This window comes from Pinus tabuliformis, chromosome 8, assembly GCF_031772625.1.
Source record: "Pinus tabuliformis cultivar Carrire ecotype Pingquan chromosome 8, CPIR1, whole genome shotgun sequence".
Taxonomy (NCBI): domain Eukaryota; kingdom Viridiplantae; phylum Streptophyta; class Pinopsida; order Pinales; family Pinaceae; genus Pinus; species Pinus tabuliformis.
In genome coordinates, this window is record NC_142294.1 from 1,946,968,041 (window position 1) to 1,946,995,818 (window position 27,778).

Sequence of the window (27,778 nt, forward strand, 5' to 3'; positions counted from 1 at the left end):
ATACATGAACCAACTGGAGGCGCATCCATTTCATCAAACCGACCTCTAGAATGTTCTAGAAGTAACCACAAGTAACTTTTTCAAGATAAAACTCGCGCATTTTTCCTTTTACAGAGGGACGCACCTGTCCCTTAACATACAGAGCGTCCATGGACGCAGATTTTGTGAACATGGTCAGCGTCCCCGCAGGTAAGGCTAGAGAGAACCTGCGACCCCAGAGATAAACATAGTTTTTACAAGACTTTCTCTCTTCTTTGAGTTTGAGATGGATAACAGAGGCATAAGACTTGCCTAAGAGGGTAGCATGACTGTTGATTTGAGCCATACTAACTGTAAGTAGTCAAGGTGACATTTTTTAGTGTAACAGATTGCCCCCTAAAGTGCGAAGCCTGGAATAGAATAGGGTTTTGTAATTCTAGGAAGGGTGAAGCGCTTTATCATTTCAAGGATTGTCTTGTGGATGGCCTGGTTGGAACCTGCAATTTTCAACACAAAATACATGGATAAGATTATATCATCACTGAGGTAGGCATTCCCATACTCAGATTCAAAACTTTAACTAATGGACTAACTATTCTGATACAGGAATGATCTTGCAGTACATCATTTTTATAGACTTTTGTAGACACAGTATGGACGCAGCCATCTGTTTATGATTAGTCTACATAGATAATGAATACAAAACTCCTCGCAGCCTGGATGGTAGAAACTAGATCCAGGGTCTTCACTTCTACTTCCCGAATTGGTACGATTCTAGCCATGTGATTAAATGATTCGATGTCGAACATGGTAGAAACCACTTGATTACCAGTCAATGATGTAAACTGTTAACAAGCGTGAGAGAAACCACCAGTAATGTCAATGGTTCTCAAAGTACCAAGCACAACCCATGAAATGTGAATAGATGTTTTGATGTCGAACACTTCACGGAATCCTCTGATCGAAAGTCAATGATGTAAACTGACGTCAAAGGCGAGAAACCTGCCATTGATGCATGCAGACTTCAAGGTACTGTCGATTCCTAAGTCATCTTTCTAGATAATGTGTCGATGTCGATAGAAAGCGACCCGTTGCAGGCAAGCCCGCAACACGAAATCATTGTTCAAGTTGAAGAAATGTTGCTGTAAGGACTGACTCAGGGATGGTCAAATGGATGACAAGTATTTTGCAGATGAAATTTTTGCTTGCAGACCTCTTGAACACATAACGACACAACAGATGGCTTGGTGACGTATAACTCAAAGTTAACCCCTGGAACCCGGTTAAAGACTTTCAAAGTGATTTGGTCAACTGTGAGGTAAAAGATTTCCCAACCCAGGTGAATGAAAAGTGTCGTGTTCAAGAGTGGTAATAAAGTTTCTTCTGAGACAAAAGGTGACAAACAGGTTCATTCTTCTCTCTTTTCCCCCACCATTTCTGGCAAGTACCTCTTTATTTTTAACAAGCTTGAGGAGGATAACATATGCTTGATTATAAGCTCATCCTTCGGACGAGTCCAACCTAGTTTAAATTTGAACCCTAGGAAGGAGTGGTTCGTTCCTGTTTGTAATTGAACAGGTCCTTTACTGTAAAAGTTTAACGAGCCCAGTATAGGAGAAACTCAGCGTTTTTCAATTTTAGAGAGTCTGAAAAAACTTAAGGAAACTCCACGTTGAACTTTTTCGTAAATTTGTGTCCCTCAAGCCCGAAAAAGTATAAAATAATACCTGGGGGAACCGCTTGATCTTGCGACCAAGGAGTACTTTCATGATAGTGTCGCCGACCTGAAAAGTAAAAAGCGATCAAGGACACGTCGTTTTATTTCCTTATCGAGTTTGAAACGACAAAAACCCGGCAATCTTTTCTTGATTTTACGGTCAGAAAAGAGCTAAAAGGGGACCGTCTTTTAATTCCGTTTTAACGAGTGAAAAAGAAACACTCGGCGATCTTTTCATGTTTTAGGAGTCAGAAAAGGGCTTAAAAGATGACTCTGAGGTTTCACTTTTTCATAAGTTTTAATGAGTTTGAAAAAATGATAAAAATGTACTCATGTGGCCGACTTTCAATTTAATTTACGAGCAGGAAAAGACGGAAAGAACTCGGCATTTTCATTTGTTTTACGAGAATGAAAGATAGCAAAATAATCTCGGGATTTTCATGAGTTTAACGAGTCTTGAAAATAACTGAAATTGACTCAACATAGGTTTCATTTTTACAAAAGCTTGAAACAGAGAAAAACTATGCTTCGAAGTAGTTTCATTTTTACACAAGCTTGAAACAGAGATAAAACTGTGCTTGATGCCCCCTAAGCATGATTGCTAGAGCGCATGCCCCCCAGCTTCATTTCATTCAACCAAGTACAAGCTGGATGGAATGAAGGTTCATGAACGAGATCATTTGAAAGACTCGACCTAAAACTATAAGAAAATTATGTAAAAAACTGAAATAACTAACCTAAAAACTTAACATTTATGAGATCTAGTCAAACACTTGACTCAGGTAGAGGAGGATTTGTTTCATTTTTTAACGAGCTTGACACAGGAAAAGAACTATGCTCGGATTCGGTTTCATGTTTACGCAAGCTTGAAACGAAAAACTATGCTTGTTACAGTTCACATGCCCCCAGCATAATGACGCAAAACGAGGTACATGCCCCCCAAGCTTCATTGCATTCAATGAGGTGGATGGAATGAAGCTTTACTTTCAAGATCTTGGAAAGACTCGTGGGAGTTGTTTCATTTTTTAGTGAGCTTGACACAAGACAAGGAACTATGCTCATAACTACTTTCTACAATCTACTTAACAAAAACTCTACTTTAAAAACCTTGATTCATTTTTTAACGAGCTTGACACAAGACAAGGAACTATGCTCTAAAAACCTTGATTCATTTTTTAATGAGCTTGACACAAGACAAGGAACTATGCTCAAAGAACCTTGATTCATTTTTTAATGAGCTTGACACAAGACAAGGAACTATGCTCATGACTAATCTACCTACTTAACCTACCCTTGTTTCATTTTTTAACGAGCTTGACACAAGACAAGGAACTATGCTCAAAAAGTTCGCATGCCCCCAGCATAATGATGCAAAGCGAGGTACATGCCCCCCAGGCTTCATTGCATTCAACCGGCTGGATGAAATGAAGGTTTACTTTCAATATTTAACTTGAAAAGGGAGTTGTTTCATTTTTATGGAGGTTGACACAAGAAAAGAACTATCCTCATACCTGATTCATTTTTTAATGAGGTTGACTCAGTAACAGGAACTGTCCTCAAAATCCTACTTTCTACAATCTACCTACATATCCTAAAATCTACCTGATTCATTTTTTAATGAGGTTGACTCAGTAAAAGAACTATCCTCATACACTGATTCATTTTTTAACGAGGTTGACACAGTAAAAGGAACTTTCCTCGTGCTAGCCTATTTCATTTTTTAACAAGGTTGATACAGGAAAAAACTATCCTCGTAACATTGATCATGGCTTCCAACTGGAGGAAAGACATGTCAATGGACACACCTTGATCATGGCTTCCAAGAGGTCTTCATCCGAAGGAAGAATACTTCTTGGGAAGGAACACATGTCAAGGGACTCAAAAGGGATAAGAACACCGTGTTCAAGTAATCCCATAGAGTTTTCCATGTCAATTACCGGAGCTAAATCAAAGGAAGATGAGCAAACAGTGAGAGGCTCACTTACATCGGTAACTGAAATCATGGGACCGGTTGCCACATAATTAACCCATGGCAGGGTAGATACCACTTTAGAATCAGGAACATTTAGGGGTGTCATATTATTGGTAGTTGAAAAAAAACTAGGGAACGAAAGCTGGTCTACAGTCACAATACTGCCATTGTGAGGGAAAGACATCACGCGAAAGAGTGTCGATACGACAGCTTTCATTGCATAAACATAGTCTCGCCCAAGGAGTAAATTGAAATCCAAGGGACCTCGAACTACCATAAGATCAACACAAACAGTTTTACCTTCCAAGGTAATAGAAAACTTAGGAAGGATCCCTAAAGGTTCACTAATTGTTCTGTTAAAAGCTTTCAGATTCTGCGTAATAGGCGCAAGCTGAGGGGAACCCAAAGCTTTCCAAACAGCTGAGGATAAAATACTAACAGAGGCACCCTCATCTACCTGAGTACGATGTATGTCCCTACCACCAGCCTTGACAATGATTTGAAAAGGGATGGAGGAAGGAAGACGAGGTTCTGTCAGTCTATTCCAATCAAAGGAAAAGACCTCAGTACTTGGAGGGGGTTCTGTAGAAACAGGGGAAATGCCCCCTGGCATAGAAGAATCTGATGTAACAAGAAGAACCTGAGCGGTATGAAGTTCACTCTCTAAATGGAAAGTGGGATCGACCGAATGTGAAATTGAATCGACCACTTGATCAACTAATGGATCATCAACCTGAGTGACATGAGTTTCACTCTCCAATGGGAGAGTGTGACCGACTGTATTTGAATTTAGATCAATCACTCCGTCAGTTGACGGTAGGTTGGGAGAAAGTTTACGGTAACCAGTTGGAAATTCTTGCTGTGGAACAGTAAGGTTTTCCAACAATGTTGAGGCTTCATCCATGTGAGGGCAAATGTGAGTTTGATGACTCCCTTTGCATAACTTACAAGGAAACCTAACTTTACCCTTTTTCCCAGGAACCTGACTATCACTGGTTGATGGATCAATGGAAAGTTGATGAGATTTTTCTGACCATACTTCCAAGACCTTTGGAATACCAGGACAATTGACAAGGAAGTGGTCACCCTTACAAAGCCTGCAAGGGTATTTGGGTTTACGATGCATGTCGGAATTTTCCTCAACACAACTAACACTTACAGCCATGGTTGGTTGGTTACTTCTTTCTTATCTTGCTTCTTCTTCTTCTTCTTCTTCTTCCCTTTCTTCTTCTTCTTAGCCTCCTGGTTACTAGCATCAAGGCTTTTACCAGGCGAAGAGGAAGAAATGGAGGAAGAAAAATTAGGCGAAGAAGGTAAAGGGTCAACAGAAGGTTGGTGATGTTGAGATGGTGAACTCTGTTGAGGTGAAGCATCCGGTTGAGATGGAACAATTGGAGTATTTTGGGCCAACGAAGTTGAAAATAACCATATCGGTAAACCTATTGTAAATCCAGGTAATGACAAAGTAGCCATATAAGGAGGACCAACATTTCCAAAGTAAGGAAAAGTACTAGGATTCTCATTAGGAGGGGTTCCTAGGTTGATAAATTCCGGAACATTTGCCATTATATTCAACTTCAGTGAATTTTATTAACAATTTAAAACTAAAATTAACAATTCACAATTCACACTTAACAACTAAAATTCACAATTCACACCTATGGTCTCTAAAAGTAAAAACAAACAAATTAACACGCGCTATCAAATCTAGGAGTCAAACCATACACAAACAGTAGCCTTCTGGACCAAAAACACTAGTTGGTGATGAAGCCCAACATCGCCGAATTCAGTACAGAAGTGGTGGGTGGAACAGTTACCCCGGCAACCTGCTTAATGAATAGACCGGACCAAGTTCCTCCACTTTAACCGTCTCGAAGTGAAGTGAACCCCCCGGAAAATCCAAGTGAGTATAACCGACGTCTACTCCAGGTACAGTGGGACCTTCCCTCCACCGTCACCTCGGTAGAACCCTAAAGATTATGGTCACTAAGGTCACCAACAGTAACAAATACACCTGGGGGAACAGTCTAAACTCCGACAGCACGCAAGGGCAGAGTAGCAAGCTCAATCCCCTTACCGGCTCCTTGACAATAATCCAAGGTTTACCGATAAGTGACCCCTGGCTCCTCGACAATGGTTAATCCGAGGTTTACCGTTTGTAATACGTACTGTCTGGCGTCGTTCCCAACGAGGGGGGAATGATCCCCTCACTGGTTCGGACACGAGCTCGTGCTTCTCCTTTAAGAGGAGCTTTCCCAGAGTGCAATTGAAACAATTGGATTTATTCTACTCAAGATAAACTATCTGTTTGGTTTTGTAGTCTTGGAGAGTTAAGTACTCACCTACTCCAAGACCCTAGCCTAAGCTATGTTGGTGTTTCAGAGCCCTAGAAATGTAAAAATTACTAGATGAATTTTAATTAAGCGCTGTGTTATTAAGGCTGTTATTACTCAAATGGGTAAATGGAGATGAAACCAATGGTGTTATGACCCGACTCAACTGAATGCAATCGAATATGATAATGGAATCCTTTCAATTCGATGAATCCTAACTAGAGTAAGGAGAGAGTTTCCATTCACTTCCAACAATGCAAAAAATTGATCATTAAGAGAAAATTTAACAAATTCTCTAATGCACTAATTTCATCAAGAAAAACTAATGCAAATCAATTCCAAACCAATTTTTATTTTTATTTTTGTGTAAATTCAAATCAAAGAAAGCTGATCTAAATCTACGATTGATTTTTTAGAATGTAAACTATGCAATTGTAATCTATGCACAATTCACATGAAAAGTATGCAAATGTAATCTATGCACATTTTTCATTCATATTCTGAAACTGAGAACTCTAATTATGCAAATGTGATCTATGCAAGAGAATTCTCAAACACAAGATGATTCTAAGGTAATCTAAGAACCAAACAAGTGCAAGTCGAGAAAATTGGGTGAGAGTTCCAAAGATCAAAAAATAAAAACACTCAAAGGCGATTAACACTCATACACAATTTAGCCCCCCCCGGCGAATGAGGGGGAATTTTTTTTGCAAAAACAGAAGCAAAAAGATGCAAAATTGTGAAAAGACTGAGAGAAACCTCCAAGTAATGACCAAAGGAAATCAAATTAAGAATTTCTCAAAAAAGAGACTCAAAACACCCAATTGATGAAAGCTAAAAGCAGGAATGCTAATGAAACAAGTTCAGGTGAAAATTTTTGACAGGGTACTAAAGGATCTGGGCAGAAAACACTAAGAAAAAACAAAATCTAAAAGCAATTAAAGCAAAAATGGAGTTTTCCTAAACTTTTACAGGAAGACGCAGGCAACCCGTTAGAACAGGCGCGGGCCCGCTCTGTGCAAACGGCAACAGCGCGTCCAAAGACGCACTGTGCAGTACTCAGAGGGTGCGTCCTTCTGGAAAAGTTAAGAAAAACCAAATCTAACTAAATCTAAAGCTAAGCCACCCACATACTAATTCTCACAGTCAAAAACCAGAAAATAAAAATGATTTTCTCAGAGCAAAGTTCACACAAAGGAAAAGACTTTCACATTAATGGATTCCCCAGCGGAGTCGCCAATTTGTCACACGGAATCTGTCAAGGGTGCGGACACGACTGACCTTCCTAGAAGTCTAAGACATTCTAATGACAAACAAGACAAAATGGAGTGATCTTTCTCTAAATACACCTTTTACAACATGAAAACTACAAGTGTTTAGGCTTACCTTATTCCAAAACGCGGTTGTTGTAGTCCGTCCTTGCCGATCCGGATGAGCTCCTCCTTCAAGTCAATTCCTGCAACCACAAACAATCAAACAATTACCAAGCACTTGCATTTCATATAATAAAACATATATTTAACATGCAGACCAAGGAACACATGAAATAACTCATTAACACAAGCTATTGAGAAAAATAAACCAGTTTGTATTAATAACGAAACAAAGAAACTCTTACAACCTGGCCTTGGTGTTGTGCAAGTTCCTCCCAGGGTCCATCAAGGGTTTTCCTCTACTTTGACAAAGCTCACCCACTTCCAAGTAGAATCAAGCAAAGACAATCTCTCCTCACAAGGTTCTAAATGGGAGTCCTAATTCCTGCAGCATTTACCCAAAGAAAATGTATAGCTCCAACCTCTCCTCCTTCTGGCTCAATGCCTTTATTTATAGTGCTGTAAAGAGGTTATTCAGGTCCACTATCAATGGGATCATCCCCCTCTTTGGGTGGGATAGCTCCCTTATTGATGGGATAAGTTCCCCCTTAATAGAGATACATGAACCAACTGGAGGCGCATCCATTTCATCAAACCGACCTCTAGAATGTTCTAGAAGTAACCACAAGTAACTTTTTCAAGATAAAACTCGCGCATTTTTCCTTTTACAGAGGGACGCACCTGTCCCTTAACATACAGAGCGTCCATGGACGCAGATTTTGTGAACATGGTCAGCGTCCCCGCAGGTAAGGCTAGAGAGAACCTGCGACCCCAGAGATAAACATAGTTTTTACAAGACTTTCTCTCTTCTTTGAGTTTGAGATGGATAACAGAGGCATAAGACTTGCCTAAGAGGGTAGCATGACTGTTGATTTGAGCCATACTAACTGTAAGTAGTCAAGGTGACATTTTTTAGTGTAACATGGTTCCACCACCCATACACGACCCTTATCAGGTAATCCCTTATACTTTCTTGCACTTTCCTTGATTTTCCTTGTTCGGTTATAATGGTACCACCTGATGATTCTTGGTATTGGAGTTGCAAGTTCTTCTGGTGAGGTCTCAACATTCCAAGGAATTTCCAAGGTGTTTTCCATCGATTTCTGATACCTACACACTCAAGACTTCAATGGGTTCATGGGTATGTTCATTGTTTGCTTGTGGGCATCTATTGGTCGGGTAGAGAGATAAACAGTCTTGTCCTTAGATGAATTCTCTTAGAAGGGTTTTAGATTTCAGTTGTGTTATTCTTGTTACTCCGGATGTATATGTATCCTTTGAGAAAAATGGGCTTTTCTCTTGAAAACTCACTGTTGTAGTTTGTATTTAAGTTATATGTAATTTTTGGTTTAAGGGAAACACTTATCGACCATTCGGGTGACTATTCCGGACTTCTGGGTTTATCTAGCAAACCCTTAGGGTTAGACTGGAAGGTCCCTAGTACTATTTGACAGTGCTCGATTAATTGTCTTATTTACTCTGGAACTTCATCCAGTGCTTGTTTAATTGTCTTATTTACTTTGGAACTTCTTCCAATAGTAATGAATGCTTTCTATGATTTTTCTCATGGTTGGTTCGACTCGTTATATAACGCTAACGATTTATTAGTTCAAAATTGGTTAATATCGTTTTTGACATGCTAATCCTGAAGCTCCCGCATCTCTCTGTTTCCAGGGTATGATGCATGTCATTAACTTCTTTTATTATTTGTGCAATAATCGGGCCGTGATTTGTATATATGGTCTTTGAGTGACTCATTCCATTCTGGTTATGTTATTTCCAGTTTTTCTACAATGTTTGTCTGGGTTTAAAGATTACAATTTGCAATTTCTCTGTTTAACATTTTATATGTAATTAGGCTTATTATTCACGGAAAATGAGGACTTAAAACTGGGAGTCTTGCCCTGGCCCATGGGCGTATCAGGTCCTACGGGTCTGATTTTGATTTCCCAGTTATTTGTTGGCAATCTCTATATTACAATACTTCTTGAATTTTCTTGATGCTTTACAGTACCGCATTACTATATGGTTTTGGGTTACCTACCAGTAATATAAAATGTTTATTATGGTTCTCAAAGATAGTAGTAGGATAGGCCTCGGCCCAAGTTTTCCTCTATATTTATTATGTGGTTTTAGTTCTGTCAAGGAAATAATACGTATTCCTTTCTTGTAATAAAAGTATGCCCAGATTCTCTCTGGTAATTCTGGTTCTTGCTTAGTTTAATTCTTTCCTTTCTAAGTAAGTTTCTAAGTCTGTATTACATTCTTAAATTTATATCTGAACTAGAAAAAATCTCTTTCTATGATTTATGGAAATAGCTACTCTCCTACTTCAGGATATTACTGTACAGTGTTTAAATTTCCAAGTTTTCAATAACAATATTTTTCCAGAACTGAGCATTTACTCTATCATCTCATATTTAAATAAAGTTTCTCCAAGTTGTTTTACTTACCTGAGAACAATAAATAAAGGAAAAATTCAACTGTTGAAGTCACCTCTATAATTTAATAGATTCCAATCCTCCCAACCTTGAGACTTGCCTTCAAGTCCAAGTCTCCCCCCGAGCTTGCTCACAAGATCGATGTCTTCTTGCAAGGCTTCACATACAGTGCCACAACTATCTAGTCACCACTAGACTTAGCCTCTTTTCCCGTCTGACCCTTCAACACAGATTCTCTCCCCTTCTCCTCTGTTACTCTCAGGTTTCCTGTCTACCCTCTTGAGTCCTTTCCTTGGAGAATTCATAATCAGGGAGGTAGTTAGGGTTAGGCAATTGCCCATCCTAGCATCCTAACCCTCTTGATATGAAAAGTTACAAGATTTGTTAACACTCCAAAATAGTTTTCTTTATAATTATCAAATTTAAATCCTTAATTCAAACAATAACCATAATATCCAATTTTGTTTTTACTGCGGTAAAATAAAATTAATTACGGTTTTCTGGGGACATCACAAAAAATGAGTTTAAATAACACAAATCATGATTTCAACTCAAAGCTTTCCACCAGATTTCGTCACCGGAAAGTCCAAATAGTCACACTAAAGACAACTCCTTTATTATTTATTCATCTTCTTTTTGGTCATTTGACTTTTCTTCAGTCACTCACTTTTTGTCTTGAGGATGGATCCCCTTTAAGACAGAAAGCAAGATTTCATCTCAAATTTTTCCACCAGATTCTGGCACTGGAAAGTCCAAACCATCGCACTAAAGACAACTCCTTTATTATTTATTCATCTTCTTTTTGGTCGTTTGACTTTTCTTTCAATCACTCACTTTCTATCTTGAGGATGGATCCCATTTAAGATTCGATTTGAAAATGATTATGATACACATTTCTGATATAGAAATATCAGGTTTAATAACATACTAAAGATAATACTTGTTTTTTTTTATTTTACTTTTAATTTTAAAGTGGACAAATGTTCATCTTCTTTTTTATTTCTTTTAACTTTTTCCATAAAATAATTAAATAAGTATTAATCTCCTTTTTTAAATATGAATAAGGTAGCATACTTAATATTATTTAGCAAAAATAAAAATCTTTGTTTTTATATCTTATTAAGGATTCATAATATGATATTTGATATGGGTATTTATATAACCTTATTTTTAGTGAAAAAAATGGTGAATTAATATATTTTATATTACTTCAGAGAAATGGATTACGTTGAAGACAACTAGCACTCAGGAGAGAACTAATATACAAATACAAATATTGATCTCTCTCACCATGAAGATCTATAGAAATTTTTGAAACTAAATCCATATAAAGCACTATCATAATAGACCTGGAAACTTCTATATACAAATTAAATGTTGAATCAAGAGCCAATGTCACATAGGGGCACCTGAAACTCATGCCAACACCCATAGTCCCCCAGGAGCACATATAAAAAGGATCAATACGCCATGATACAAGAGCCACCAAACTATAGGAAACTAAAACCATCGACTAGTAGGAGGAGAAACCTCTGACGCTGGCCCAATCGGAAATCTATCCACAAAATTCATAGCCTTCACATAACACCATACACTTATAGCCATAAATACAAAAGAAAACTTCAAAGAATGAAACTAAAATCCATAATCAAACCTCAAATTACCACGACGTGACCCTTCTATATTGTATCATTTGTAGAATTGAAGCCGACCAAAGGGCCTTTTGAAGACAAAACCAGAAGCTTCGGGAGAGACCTAGAATTCGCCACCCATCGCCCATGCCCATTGTTTATTGTTTGAGGAGGAGATGTTGGTCGAAACCCTTGTGATAGAGCCAAGGTGACCCACCTACTCCCCACCATTTGAATCACATGTTATGTGACTCCCCAAATGCGTCAACTGAGTATTTAATTTTTCCCCCTAAACCTCAGGTTCATTACTATTCCCTTCATATCCTCCAAAGAGGAGAAAATATTATATTTTTCCAACTGCTTTATCTCAGAACCAAACCTAATAATGTCTTCATTTCCAATGGAGCGCTACTGAATTTAGATATTGCTTGCACCTTCCCCTAGTGTGCCTAGGGTGCGAAACTGAAACTAACACATCCTCCAACAAATTTGAGTCTGATAGAGACTGTCTCTCCTCCCAAAATTTTATCTCAAGTTCTCGGATCTCCTGATGAGTTTCAAGTAAAATTGCATTGAAATAAGTCACCACGGAGTCATGGGCAAAGAGATTCCCCCCACACTACCCAGGCTTGGATCTACTGCCTCGTCCCCTTTACTCCTCATATTCTTCCTTAGAAACATTGTTGAGTCACTAGAGGGTGCCTCGACTTCGCTACAGGGGCTACCTCTTCTTGCAAAATGGCACAATGACTGACTAGACCCTTCCTCAATAAAACCAGGATACCAATAGACTATCTCATTGCAGAAGCACCAGACATATGTCTTGACATTAAACGAAGAGCCACTACAGAGGGTGATGGAAAACACTTCCTTAGCCAAAGCCTTTACCCCCTTGATATTGAGCACACAAGACGCCACCCTAGAGCCAAGAGGCTTCTGAATCCTGGAGCCCACAAACAATTAACCAAACCCAACTTTCACTTATCTAGTCACATAAGTAAATCTAACTAGACCCCCCGTTGTAAATATTTCTAGCTACCCAAACCCAAGAGAAGAGATTGGCCAAACACCTGATGCCTAGCCATTCTCATAGGCTCAACAATTTCCTTGGCCCCTAGGGCATAGACAATGCCCATAGATTGAGACATTAAGCCCAAAAGACTGACGCTCTCAAAACGACTATGCAGGAAATTCAAGTATAACCAAGACAAGACCAAAAAGAATGCAAAGAGCTTACCAATTGTAGACACTTGCAAGTCTTTCCAATTGATATCCATCATCTTCCAACGAGACCAAGTTAATCGAACGACCCACTCTACCAACTTCCAAATTGGAGAAACTCGATGGATTCCTTTTCTCTCAGGCCATACTGCCGCAACCCACTGCACCAGAACATCGCCACAGGCAACCTTTGCATTTGGACTATTCCATGTCATCGAGGAACTGACCTCTCCTCAAACCATACCTTCACAAATGAATTCACCACCCATCCCAACCATTACATAGCACCTATGCCAACTGAAAGATTGCATGTTCATGCATGCAAGACACTAATTGTATCCTTCCCTCAACAATGCAGAATTACAAGTTCGAAGGTGGATAACACATTTCCCCAAAACCCGATCCCTCCAACATAACACCCTGTCAAAGTATATTCAATAAACCTTATTTATAAATAAATTTTCATATATTTTGATTTTTTTATCTAATTAATAATGCAAATTATACTACAATAACTAAAACCAATCAAATTTAACAAACAAAACTCCTATAATAAAAATAAAAATAAAATCTATATATAAGAAAAAATTGAATAGAAAAACAAAACAATTTGATACAACCAAATAAACTATTTTTAATTCAATTATAATTTTTTAAAATAGTGATGAGTAGCTAGCATTCTTAAGTATTACCTTCACAGCCAGTTAATCATCAAATTTTAATATATTTTAATGTATCACAATTTTTCAAAATAAAAAATAAGTAACCACATTTTGTATAAAATTACAACTAGTTATTCAAATATGTTCAAGTTTTATAATCAGCATAATAATTTTGAGTAATGATAAATGTAGATAATAAACAAAATAATTATATGTCATTGGTAACACTAAAATTTTGTAATGCCACTACAAAAGTGGAAATAGAAAATAAAAGTGAGAAACTATTGATTTTATTCATAAAACAATATTTCAAATTATTAACTCTAAGTTGTTGTCTATTTAGGTATCACATTTATTTAAGATGCTCAAAACATATCTAGAATCACCATTTTTTTAAATAATCTGATATTAAGAGTACATGATTGTGTATTTTTATTGCAAAATATATTCAGCACCATAAAAAATTTGGGATACTCAAAATCTTGAAGCTTGACCAATATACCTAGAATTTTTTAAAATTTCCCATAAATTTTATCAAAATAACATGAATATTTCTATTATTTTTAAAACAATCTTATCATTTTTTGTAAACTATACATTAACTAGCATGTTGCAAAGGAAACACCGTAAGGCATAAATTCAATAAGAATCATGACATACAAAAAATAATTAAAGATAAAAATTAGTAAACAAAATGCCATTCAAAGCTAGAAGATAAAGAGAAATCACTTATGTTATGCCAAATTTGACAAATTCTATAACATTTTCGAACATAGATTGCCTCTTAATCTTCAAAGATGGTATTTCAAGTTCCAATAGCAAATATTTCATGGATTTTGAAAAAATACTAGTAGATGAGATAAAATAAATAAAATCATATTAATTCATGAACAATATGATAAATAATTAAACATGAATATCTGCACAAGGTGAATATCATTGAATTTTGGATTCCTATGCTTAAATTAGAAGTGCAGAAATCCTTCAATTAGAAGTGCAGATATCATTGTACCATTGTAAGAGAAGAAGGTCAAGGATAGACAAATTTTAATAAAGTTAAGGGTTTCAAGGTCGACCAACTTGGATATTAATTCTAACTGGGATATTAATTCTAAAGCTTCAGGAACAAGGATTTTGGTAAAGAAGGAGACAACATCAAAGCTGACGAAGATGTCATTGAGGTCAAAATGAATGGATTTTGCCTTTTGGATGAAGTAGGGGGAATATTTAATGAAAAAATAAGATGTGTCATTAAAGGGTTGAAGCTTGGTGGCTAAGAAACCAGAGAGTGCAAAATATCCAACACAAGGTATCATGGTCAAAACCTTGAGAGCAATTAACTAGCCACTGAGGACATTATGTATTGTACAAATCGAATCTGCGACATGGTGGAGACACCAAAAAAACATATTATGCTAAACGAAATTAAGATTGTTAAACAGGGGCTAACTCCAGAGCAAAAATGAAATTGAATTCACATTCATATTAGTGCAACTCTGATATTCAGTACAAACTAATTCCTCTTCCATCACATCAAGCCTCATCTGAAAACAGTGTTTTCTTGCCCTGCTCTCCTTTTTGGATTGGATTTATTGATAAATACTCTATGTCCATTTTTTCAAGTGGGTTGAGAGCCCGAGTTTTGGGTTTCAGCTTATAAATGTGACCAAATTAACTACTTGTAATTATCTTAGTCTTTACCTGTAGAAATAACAAGCACGCACTTCATAGATGAAGAGAAATTATGCCTATTTAAAATTTGTATTTATAAATGTACAACCTAGGTCTTCCTCTTACATTGGCTTTTGGAGATTCTTGGCTGTGTTTTCTTGTTGTCATCAAGCTTTGCAGAAAATCTACTGCTCATCATCCTCAAAATTAGCAATACCATCATAGAAGCTAGTTCTGAAACCACTGTAGCCTGCAACAGTCAAGAGTACATGACGGTTATGTGCCAATGGCATCATAGCAAAGCAATCCGCAACCGTACGAATTTCACATCAGCAACAAGATGTTGCAATAATCTAATAAGTTAATCGAAGCCTGCATTCTAGAGAACTCTGGATCTGAGCTGGATCATGGTAAATATTGTCTCTGAAATTGACATGGAAGTGTAGAAGAACAAAAGATTCTCCAGCAGAAAGCTGCGAGGTCTCCAGATCTAGATCATGCTTTTCAAATTCCTCCAGAATCCTCCACATATATCTTGGCCTTCTTTGGCTGGTAATTATGATAATTGCTTCCCTGTCATAAATTTCCAAGACTACCTTCAGGTTTGTGTTCTTGTCTGTTTTTTGTGCAGATTGGATTTCCAGCAGACGGTCTCTCTTTCTCTTCAGTTGATGGAGATCCTCCTCGAGCTTTCTAATGTAATTAATGGCTTCCTCGTACAATCCACATCTGTCAAGTTGTATGAAGAATTCAAATATATAATTTAGGCCTATAAAAAGCTTAAAGCAATCACCTGCGATGTTATAGTTTGATATAGATACAGTATGAGTCGTGGAAGGCATCTAATGTTGTAATTACATTGGGAGGAGTAGTGGGCAAGAGAGACTCCAGTTGTGTACACAAGTATTTCATTTGTTCCATACGTAACTGTTCTGTGACTATTTGGATTTTTTTGGTCTTAAAATTCGTCATTTGATCCACATCTCGCCATACTATTTAAATAGGAAATAAAAAAATTCAGTCAAGGTTTGCGTGGCCACCAATTCGGGCTGTCCCAGTTGCCACGACTGATGCCTTCTCTGGAAATGCCACGATGGCAACACCATGTAGTCTTCCCAGTGCTTGTTCTCTGTGGAGATAGAAAAGGGACATCATTTGGAGCTGCCTTGCCACGATGGGCAGACCATGCAGGCTACTCCAGCACTGATTCATTGGACGTGGCTTATGAACATGATTGAGAGAGCTAGGCCACCATTTGGACCAGCCTTCAATTGTCGCGAATGATCACTTTTCCGGGTAACCCCACAATGGTTAGACCATGCAAGTTTTCCTCACACCGCTTCTATTTATTTTCTTCTGAATAACTGACGAGCAAATGTGGTCGAACATCTGTGTCCAAAATGGTGAAGAAAGCGAGACTTGTACGTTGCAAAATATCCAACAGGTTTACATGAGATGCTCAAACATTTTGAAGATGGATCACGCTGGAAAGGAAGGCGGGGGTTTCAAAATCTAGAGGATAAGAGTCTTGTAGAAGTGGACAGTCTAAATAACATACATATGCATAACCAGCTTAGGGATATGGGGAGAGATCTTACTGAGGATTCAAGGTTGCCGCATCGTCTTTGGCGTTGGACAGAGAAAGTAATCGACGATTTCTCGCTGCTATCATCTGTAAGTGCTCAATCATCCATTCCTATCCATTCCTTTTGTAAGTTATTCAATAAAAATCTAGGTTCAGTTTCTAGTTAGTTAATAGCTATTGCATATCGTTTTTCAGAATCGACAAATAAGAACCGCTTCCTCTACCGTTATTGGCTATACTGCATTAATATACAAAAACTACAGATGCTTCTCTTGCCTTAGCCTCTGCTGGCTCTGCCCTAGCTGCTGGCTTTGCGAGGTGCGAGGAATGAGTCGCTCTATGTAATAGAGGTGCAGGCTCAGATTCACATATTTGAAGCGTTCAGTGGGACGGGTAGGATTTGCTATACTGTGATTTGATGGATCAATATCAGCATCAATAGGTGCTGGTCCTCTGCATGAACTTAGTTCATGGTAAATTCCTCTATGTTATATGCTTCCTTTGTCCATGATGCTGCTACTGGCTATGCTCCTGCCTTTCCCACGAGAGCACCCTTGCTTCTGTCTCTGCAGGTGCTTGTGCTCTCTCTATTGCCCTTTTGCAGGGCTCGTCACATTACCTGGTAATATGCCTTGCTATGGACCATTAGTGATCCCTTCCTCTTGCGCAATTCACACATGACAAAATTGCCAGAAAAAATCTGCGATCTCCAGTAACTGAAGGCCTTGGTATTAAGAAACTGCTCAGAAATAAGAAATCATTTCAATACCAGACTGTTTTGAACATTTATCAAATTGAAGAGGATTCCAAATTCATTCAGAAATTTAACTAAGCTTACATATCTACATATCTTGATTTGAGTGGTTGCAACAGATTAACTATCTGGAGCGTTTCTTGCAACAGATTAACTATCTGGAGCGAAATGCTGGGAAAAATAAACACGTTGAGTCACAAGCCAGACTCGTTTGTGTGGTTGGGAAACCGAGTAGTAACCGTTCTCCAATATTCAAATTCAAATCAACGGATAGTAATAACTCAATCGTCTAACAAAATATCCAATGGCACAGATTATGACACGAAGGCAGTTAGGAAAGTTATTTTCAGAGGGGAATGCCTTATGGCACCAGATGTTGCAAAGGAAATGCTGTAAGTTTTTGTACCCGAAGGTGTTCCCCTCAAAAGTGCAGCATATGAGTCCTTGAGGGTCAATATTCTATTCAAACATATTCACGCATCTACCCATATTCTGAAGTAACAATACTCAGACAATTGTCTTTTCATTGGCTCTTCCCTTAGAGGATACATTTAAAGTAGCATATTCTGAAGTAACAATACTCAGACAATTGTCTTTTCGTTGGCTTTGCCCTTAGAGGATACATTTACAATAGGATTATTGTTGATATTGTTTGGTCAAAATTGGTTGGTTGCAGGGCATGCTATCAAATGAAACTACTGTAATTGCTAAAATTGACGACTCTTGGTTTAGGTTTAACTGCAAGAAAATTGTGCGTAAGTTGAACATCATTTCACTCAAGTGGAAACACCTTTAAATATAGGAGCCTACTTGTTGAACATCATTTCTCTGGAGTGGAAACACCTTTGTAATTTAGGAGCTTGATCGTTGAACATTATTTCTCTAGAGTGATCCTGTATATTACTTAGACTTTGCACCTCAATTGCTAAGGTAAGAATTTTCAGCTCGATCACTCAATATATTTGCACTTTGCTCTGTTGCTTGCTTTCCCTCTGAATTGTGTTCATTGATATTACTTTGCTACTCTCAGGACTATAGTACAATCTTATCCCAACTCAACTCCTGAAATTGTGTTCATTGATGTTATATAATTACTTTGCTAGTCTCAAGACTATAGTAGAAGCTTATCCCAACTCAACTCCTGAAAAGTGAATTAAATTGTCCTCCCTGATCATGATTTCCTCAATTAGTTCTCGGTTGTACAAAGTTGAAGCATTTTCTCCCCTAGTTACAAGAGATCCATTCAATTCCATCAAAATTAGCATGCTCAATGGAAAGTATTACAAAATTAGCAAACAACTCTTCTAGAAATTATAAATTAACTGTCTGTTTAGAAATAATCTTATGCTCCTTCATCCTCATCTTCTCTTTCTCAGCTGTCTCAATCTAGGCTACTTTTTCCATCGAACTTTTTCCACTTTATCCTCATTTTCTCTTTCTATGGTGTCTCAATCTATGCTACTTTTTCCATCAAACTTTTGCCATCTAATCTACCCGTACATGAGCTCCATAAATTCTGATCTTATCACTATTCATGGCAGAATTTTCCACCAAAATTATTGGTTGGCCAACACCAATTTTCTTGTCCAAAATAGATATGCATCATCGAGAACCAATTTTCTTGTCCAAAATAGATATGCATCATCAAATGCACAAGATTCTTGACAACAAACAAGATGAAATCCATCTAAAGTGAGAAAACAAACTCTAAATTTGTCCATTATCTAATCAGAATTTGTGTCTAGGAAAAATAGGCCAATAAATAAATAAAAATCCATCCTAGACCTGTTGAATTTTTACATTAGCTTAAATATATCTCATTGCACTAACATCTTAAGCCTTTGTAATGGAAACAAACATTCATGTATAATGGAATTTGGAATCAGTGTCTTATTAGCGGTAGCCAAAATCTTCCAACCACTTAAAAGAGATTTAGGTAAAATAAATAAATAAATAAATAAATATATATATATATATATATATATATATATATATATATATATATATATATATATATATATATATATATATATATATATATATATATATATATATATATATATATATATATATATATTATGCTTTATACCATTTACTAAGATCAAAAAATGGTAACACCTTATGCTTGAGATATGGAAAAGACCCATAATGTTCATCTTGGAAGTTTGCTATTCTATCAAGGTTCTCATGTTGTTTTAACTAAAAAAATAAATTGAATGAAAATAAATAATTATAGTATAAATGTATTTTAATAGATTTATTAAATAATGCAAGGGATCCCATTTTTTTAATATAAAAGAACTAATACATGAAATTAAAAGATAAAAGAACTATTCTTTAAAATATTTAAATTTAGATTAAGACTTAAGGTAATCTTATAGCATTGATTAATTTCCATGATATTCAAAGCATTACTTAAAAAAATATAAAATTTGTTTAGGCTATTAATATAAAACATAGTGAAATGAAAAGGTGATATGAATGCATAATGTAAATAAATAATTATAGTATAAATGTATTTTAATAGGTTTATTAAATAATGCAAGGGATCCCATTTTTTTGAATATAAAAGAACTAATACATGAAATTAAAAGACAAAAGAACTATTCTTTAAAATATTTAAATTTAGATTGAGACTTAAGGTAATCTTATAGCATTGATTAATTTCCATGATATTGAAATAATTACTTAAGAAAATATAAAATTTGTTTACGCTATTAATATAAAACATAGTGAAATGCCGCTCGGTTACGTTTTCCCTGCAGTCATGGCTCTTCCACCTTCATGGCCATGGTCACCATTGAGCTTACCGAGCTCAATTCGAGTCATGGAGCCGACTCCCTCAGAGCAACTTCGGACAGGCCGGTGGCAGACAATCCAAGTCCCATCTAGGCAAACATCGATCAGAGCAAAGCCTCAGGCTCTGGTAAAGGCAAGGCTTCACAGGGCATGAAGAATCCAGCGAGCTCCTTTGATGACGATGATGATAACAAATTTGGATGCCGCATCACCGAGGAGCCGCCTGATCCCTCTCCTGATGCTTAAGCAGGTTGGTTCTTTTTGGTTCTGTTGGACTTCTGCCAGCTTGAGAAGGTCCACCTATCACTGTCCTAATTATGATTACAATCGCATTAGTTCATACTGCCAGTTTTCTATATGCAAAGGGTATTCTGCCAACCTTCAGATTCTATTTTTGGTCGCAGTCACAGTTACCTCTGTTTTCAGCTATAGGTTGTCGTGTAGCTGGTCACAGCTACCAAGTCTAGTTTTACTGTCTGGGTTGTCATCTAGTTCCGGTTTAATTCCCAATTCCAAGTTTTGGTTGTCATACAGCTCAGGTTCAACTCTCAATTCCAAGTACAAATATGGGGCTTTATGTATTTTTGCTTTACTCAGGAACAGGCTCTCTACAGTTCTGGAGGGCAATATTCCAATGGATTTTGGTACACAGATTTGCTTTGACTGTAATCATGCCGCAATTTTGGGCTAGCTCTACGAGGTCATGGCCTCGGTGTAAAATATTTTTGTATTAATATAGAAGTAGCCTTATTCAGAATATATATATATATATATATATATATATATATATATATATATATAAAACATAGTGAAATGAAAAGGTGATATGAATGCATACTCAGTTGGAACAATGAATTATATTTTTTCATTTACAATCAAAAGGTGAGATGAATGATGAATTATATTTTTTAATTTACAATCAAAAGGTGAGATATATTTTTTCATTTACAATCAAAAGGTGAGATGAATGCATACTCAGTTGGAACAATGAAATAATTTTTTCTTTTACATTTAGGTCATGGAGGCCTTGATATCTTTAATAAAAAACTATGAGCTTGATAACCTCTACTCATGGATGTATTCATACTCGATTGGAGCGATGAATTGTTTTTTGAATTATTTGCAGGCCTTGATATCTTTAAAATAAAAATCCATCCTAGACCTGTTGAATTTTTACATTAGCTTAAATATATCTCGTTGCACCAACATCTTAAGCCTTTGTCATGGAAAAAAACATTGCACTAACATCTTAAGCCTTTGTAATGGAAAAACAACATTCATATATAATGGAAGTTGGAATGAGCATCTTATTGATAAGGTAGCTAAAACAAAAAAGGGTAACACCTTATGCTTGAGATATAGAAAAGACCCATAATGTTCATTTTGGAAGTTTTTTCTTTTCTATCAAGGTTCTCATGTTGTTGTAACTCCAAAAATTAAATTGAATGAAAATAAATAATTATAGTATAAATTTATTTTAATAGATTTATTAAATAATTTCACTCTACTTATTTCATTTTAAACTAAATAACCTCCAGAACTTCACTAGAATCCTTATTTTAAAGTAAATAACCAGCAGAGCTTCACTAAGACCCTGCGTATGGTCTTAACTTCAAGTTCCCTGTGTATGGCACTTAACTTTTTAGTACTAACCTGGACAGAATGCATAATGTGAAGAAATGACAGGGCACCAAGATCATAACGAATGCAAAATCAAGGGCACCAAAGTCATACTAAATGCAAAATCTAAAACTTCATGATCACATTTATTCTTCCCTGAGGTAATGTTGAGATCGACGTCTGGCCTTTGGATGGATCACAGATTCAAAACAATTTGCTTAAACATTAAGAAAAACAAACTCCATTAGGTGTGGGTGCTTGAGATTCCTGGCTTATTTAGTTTGCAATGGGGACTGTTATGTATTAGGCAAACGCTTGAAGGGCTACAGGCATGAAATATTTGGGCAACTAGTTAAATTTCTTCTAATTTATGGCTATGTTTTATCTCATATAACATGAAAATTGTTCAGAGACAGACCTCATCTCAATGCGTTCAAATGGAAGAAAATATCTTTAAAATGTTACCAGATCCCGTCTTTAACCAGGGAGCTGTAGTGGAATTGTTTTGGCGTTCCCTTCGATCAAAAGTTGTTGTCGCTTTTCATCCCTGTGGAAGAAATAAGAAGGGCGACTGTTTCCTGCAAAAGAAAGATCCCGTCTTTAACCAGGGAGCTGTTGCGCAGGAACAATTCCATTGTTCTGGCGTTCCCTTTGATCAAAACTTGTTGTCGCTTTTCATCCCTGTGGAAGAAATAAGAAGGGTGGATGTTTCCTGCAAAAGAAAGAGAGAAGCATGCTCTTCAATCTCAACACTGCTAGCGTCTTTTTACACCAATGTCCCATCTTTAACCAGGGAGTTGTTGCGCAGGAACAATTCCATTGTTTTGGCGTTCCCTTTGATCAAAACTTGCTATCGCTTTTCATTCCTATGGAAGAAATAAGAAGGGTGGATGTTTCCTGCAAAAGAAAGAGAGAAGCATGCTCTTCAATCTCAACACTGCCAGCGTCTTTTTCCACCAATGTCTCCTCTGGATGAAGAATCTGTATACTAAAGCAAGCCGGCTCGAACCCTTGTTCAGTTCAAATGGACAGTAACTGTTCGTTAACCTTTAGTTTTCAGAGGCATCCCTGGTCTTTGGAATTCAGTTAGGTTATGAAATTAATGACCGAGTTAGTTGAGCGGTGGTAACCGAGTTAGTTATGAGATTAACAAAGGAAATTGTTTCAATCGTCTAACACCTAATATGATAGTGTATAGCCAAAACAACAAAAATTAAAAGAGAGTTCATTTCAAAGAAAAACACCTTAAGACATAAATATATATTATTCCTCTTAAATATATATTATTCCTATTTATTTTTAAATAAAAATTTAGAAAACCTATTCCAATGAGAAACATAATTAAGTTTTATGAGAAACATTCTGGTAACTCATTTAAAGCGTGACCCGTTTCTGGCAGAGCTGGCGTCATTATTTAATTGACGCAAGAGCCAAACATTTAGGACGGTGACTTGTCAACCATTTGCTCAGCAAAAATCTGATTCCCCCGCGTCCCTGCCGACACTTTCGCGGCGACGACAGCGGCGGGCGAAGCTGACGAACCGTCAAAATCATGACACGCTGATTTATGGACAGACTTCCAAATTACTTTTATCATTTAATGCCCGCTGCTACGCGTCTGTCGTCATCTAGAAGGCCAAATCCGGCGCCAAAATGATAATAAAGCCAGGGATGTAAGCTGGTAAAAATGTAAGGTAAATATGAATATAAAGTTTTATATTTAAATTTCAAACATAGTTAATAAAGAAAATTAAAGAGGAAAAAAATGATATATTTTTGAAGATTTTATTTAATATATAAAAGGGTTACAAGATTTTCGATAAATGATGATGATCTGCTGTGTTATTAAGATATTTTTCGATGTTAAGTTATGGTTTCAATTTTTTGTTAAATTCAATTGTTATTTGGGCATTACTATGATGTATCTCCACTACTTGAATTTAAATAGTTTCACTAACTTAATTTACAAAAACTATATATATATATTTTTTTAAATGTTTATCTTTATTATTTTCTAACCATTTTAGATATATATTGTATTAATATTATTTTTGAAAATTTTAACCTTAAGGGTTAGCTTAATGGTCAAGTTCCCGTTACTAAAGCACTTTGCTAGTGGGAAGTCACAGCATAATTCTCCTTCCTCCACACCTTAGTTTAGGCTCGTCTAATAAGTTAGTAGGATGTGATCCCCTTGAGTGAATCTGCCCAAATATTTCTTAGACCAAAAAAAATATATGTGATCAAACCAAAAAACTGAACCTATAATACAAAAGCCTATATTCTAAAACCAAAAACACCAAACTACTTTTAAAATTTTTATGTTTATATTGCAATAATATTTTCTTATATAAATGTATATATGTTCTTTTTCAAAAATTATATTTTTAATATATATGGTTATATTTATTTACCTTATATAAATATAAAATCTTAAATCAAACTAAATAATTTGTTTCTTTAGGTCCTACAGACCAAAGTTTGGTCTCAGTGCACGTTAACCACCACCACCATCATCATCATCTTTTTAATAGATATATAATAGAATATAAAATAATTTATTAATATTTATTTAAAATATTATATTATTTCCTAACATTTATTTAAAATATTATATATACACACACACACACACACATATATATAATAAAAATATTAGGAAGAAAAACATAAACATACTTTTTTTAATATTAAAATACAAAATATCTTAGTCTAGACATAAAATCTCTTCCATCAAATCATGTACATATGTCTAATTAATTGTAAATTAAATTTATGTAACATATAAAATATAAAGCAATACACCTTATCCTATTCTCCTTATAGAAGTGGGTCTTTCCCCTATCGAGAGCCTAGCTATGACTCGGCTTCTATTGTACAAGAACAAACTCTATGACTGACTTCTTTTGTACGAGCACAAACTCAATAACATTGAAGACCATAGACTTCCTAAGCTAGCTTTAAATTCCAGCCGAAACCACCTAAGGCTCAAACGAGGTTGGTATAAAGAGAGCCTAGCTATGACTAGGCTTCTGTTGTACAAGCACAAACTCAATAACATTGGAGACCATAGACTTCCTAAGCTAGCTTTAAATTCTAGCCAAAACCACCTAAGGCTCAAACGAGGCTAGTATAAAGACACAAGGGCCTGGTTAAACCATTGGGAGATCGACGAGAATGTTGCATTGCAAAACATCAATAACATTAAAAATATTGTTGCATCTAAGTTCAAAGAAAAAATGTGGCATGGGAAGGATTTAGCAGCTAAAAGAAAATTAAGATATTTTAAGGAGGTCATCAACCCCACCCTAGAAGATCAAAAGCATCTCTCTATTTTAACTAGCTCAAAGAAGAAAATTAATATAGCAAGAGTAGAACAAACTCTCATGAGCTCCATAGTGACCCGTTGGGTAGTTCCTAAAACACCATAGATGGAAAGGATTTGTCTTCTCTATGAGAATATGAACATCAAGGATGAAAATCACTTGCTCTTAGAGTGCCCTGGGTACAACCACATTATATCTCAATTTCATAATCTTTGTTACAATACTGACCTTCCTAGCCTTTTACTATGTAAAAATTATAGTTAGCTTGGGAGGCTTCTCTCCAAGCTTTTTGAGCATAAAAATAAAATCTTAAATCAAACTAAATAATTCATTTCTTTAGGCCCGATAGACCAAAATTTAGTCTAAATAAACATTAACCACCACCATCATCATCAAAAAACAAAATTATATATACTTTAATAATTTTAAATTTTAATTCAAATATATTATATTTATTTAAAATTATTTTAATAACATAAATAACTTTTTTTCATTTTAATTAATAAAAACTACACAACATTAATTAAGAAAACACCAATATTAATTAAGAAAAACTACACAACGTTCCAATTATAATTAGGGACATCATATCCCACAAGTGAGACTTCAGATTTACCAATATTCTTCATAAGTATGGTTGGAATTTGAATCCAACCTAATTAAAACCAATTATAAAATACGATATAAAAAATATTTACTATTTTAGGAAAAATATTTGTGTAGGGCATTAAATAGTTAAATTATTTATTTTATTATAACTATTTTGCATTTTAAATTTCTTATAAGTGTTATTGAGTTTATTAATAAATTTTTCATTTATTTAGAGTCATATTTTCATGTTGATTTACTTTAAAGCTTATTAAAATTTTTGAAAATTATAATTATTTTATTATATTCAAAATTACCATTTAAATAATATAATATAACATTGTAATGTCAAATTATATATCATATCACCAAATTTTTTATTAATAAGCAAAATATCGATATTTTTATTAATTCTTGAAAATTATAATTATTTTATTATATTTGAAAATACTATTTAAATAATATAACATTGTAATGTCAAATTACATATCATACCACTAATTTTTTTATGAATAAACAAAATATCGACACATTTATTAATTAACCTCACAATTAAGGGAAGTTATAAAACTATGGTTAAAAAATTACTTCTAAAATATAAACGTAAATTATTATATAATATGAAAATTATTAATATATGGAGAGTTTTAAAATTAAATGAAAGCAAGTTGATTTGCATAAATTTTGGTGGGCAATAACTACTACTAAGTCTACACATTTACATTTTTACTTCTACTTATTAAAGTATTGAAGAACACAAAATAATAATGGTGGGCAGTAATCTATATTAAGTATATTTATTTACATATTGTTCCTATCCATTTTTTTATGCAAATACTTGATTAAATTGTGGTAGGTAGTAAGTGATAGTAAGTGGTGGGTAGTAACTTATATTATGTTATTTATGTGAATATGAGTTTGTTTCAAGTATTTTAATTTTGGGTGGTTTTCTAATGAAATTTAACAATGAAAAATCACTATACACTATACAAATCCGCAAAAATCACAACAACTGCATCAATAAATTATGATAGAAAAATCCTAGACAAAGATCCACATGACATAAAGAAATTTAACAATGAAAAATCACTATACACTATACAAATCCGCAAAAATCACGACCACTGCATCAATAAATTATGATAGAAAAATCGTAGACAAAGATCCACATGACATAAACGTCACAAGAAGACCTTCTAGTGATATTGCAATTAAACTTTTGAAAAATAATTTTTTCAATAATATTAAAAAATAAATATTTCTTTTTAAAAGTTAAAAATTATAATGTGTATTCTTTGATACTAAATTAATAGTGTTCAATAATAAAAAAATCTATAAGTAATGTTTTGAACCACTAATAATAATTGCCCGTAGTCTAACTAGCCGGAGGAATTGCCCGGAAAGTTATGGAAATTCCGGTTATATTTAGAAAAAATCGGGCAAGGATTTTTGTAAATCTAAGTTATATTTGTTAAATTTCAAAATTTTAGGTGTCTTAGAAGTTTTTTTGGTGCTGAATCCATTTCGACTATAAAAAGCACGATTCAAACACTCCCTCTACAAGATTTTTTGGAATTTTTTTACCCGGATTCCGGCCACTTTTGACCGTGCGAGCACTTCCTCCGCCTCGATAAACTACATAATAATTTATGCAATATTTTTTTCGAAAAAACACCGTCAATGTGTTGCGTGGATGTGAAGCGTTGGGTTGAGGAAAATGGTGAGTCCATTTTCTGCCAGACTTCCGTAGCGATAACGGCGCCGGGCGAACACACGAGGCGGTTTGAATGCAGTCAATCCCACGCTTACACGAACTTCTACAAAAATCACTTTTTGCATTTAATGCCGACTGCTGCGTCTCTGTCATCATTGTCATCGCCATGCTTTTCGCGAAAAGGCAAAATACAGCCCGGGAATAACGCCACCACAGGGGCCCCCATGACACGTAGTCAAACTTATCCTCTTTGCTCTTATACTATAATACGAATACGTATCTTATTTGTTCGTATTTATACGAATATGTATATGTTTCAACTTTTTAATGATTTCGTTATTTTTAGTGTAGTTATTTTTTCGCTTTTTAAGTTAGTTGACAATTCCATTTTA

At 35.4% G+C, this 27,778-nt stretch overlaps 1 protein-coding gene across 1 annotated transcript; it reads right to left on the reverse strand.

The window, feature by feature from the left end:
• Nucleotides 1-15,353: 15,353 nt before the first annotated feature.
• LOC149244262 (uncharacterized) lies at nt 15,354-27,554 on the reverse strand. The gene is made up of 3 exons (XM_089371486.1): nt 27,257-27,554; nt 15,861-15,992; nt 15,354-15,739 (listed from the first exon to the last, which is right to left on the reverse strand). The coding sequence occupies exons 1-3, from the start codon at nt 27,552-27,554 to the stop codon at nt 15,354-15,356; spliced, it is 816 nt and encodes a 271-aa protein (XP_089227612.1).
• Between the last annotated feature and the right edge of the window lie 224 nt (nt 27,555-27,778).

Coding starts and splice junctions, on each gene's coding strand:
- LOC149244262 (XM_089371486.1), bottom strand. CDS start 27,554: ATGGCGATGACAATGATGACAGAGACGCAGCAGTCGGCATTAAATGCA. Junction 15,993..27,256: donor CAAAAGTGGCCGGAATCCGG/GTAAAAAAATTC, acceptor CTATTTAAATAG/TATGGCGAGATGTGGATCAA. Junction 15,740..15,860: donor CTTGCCCACTACTCCTCCCA/ATGTAATTACAA, acceptor AATTCTTCATAC/AACTTGACAGATGTGGATTG.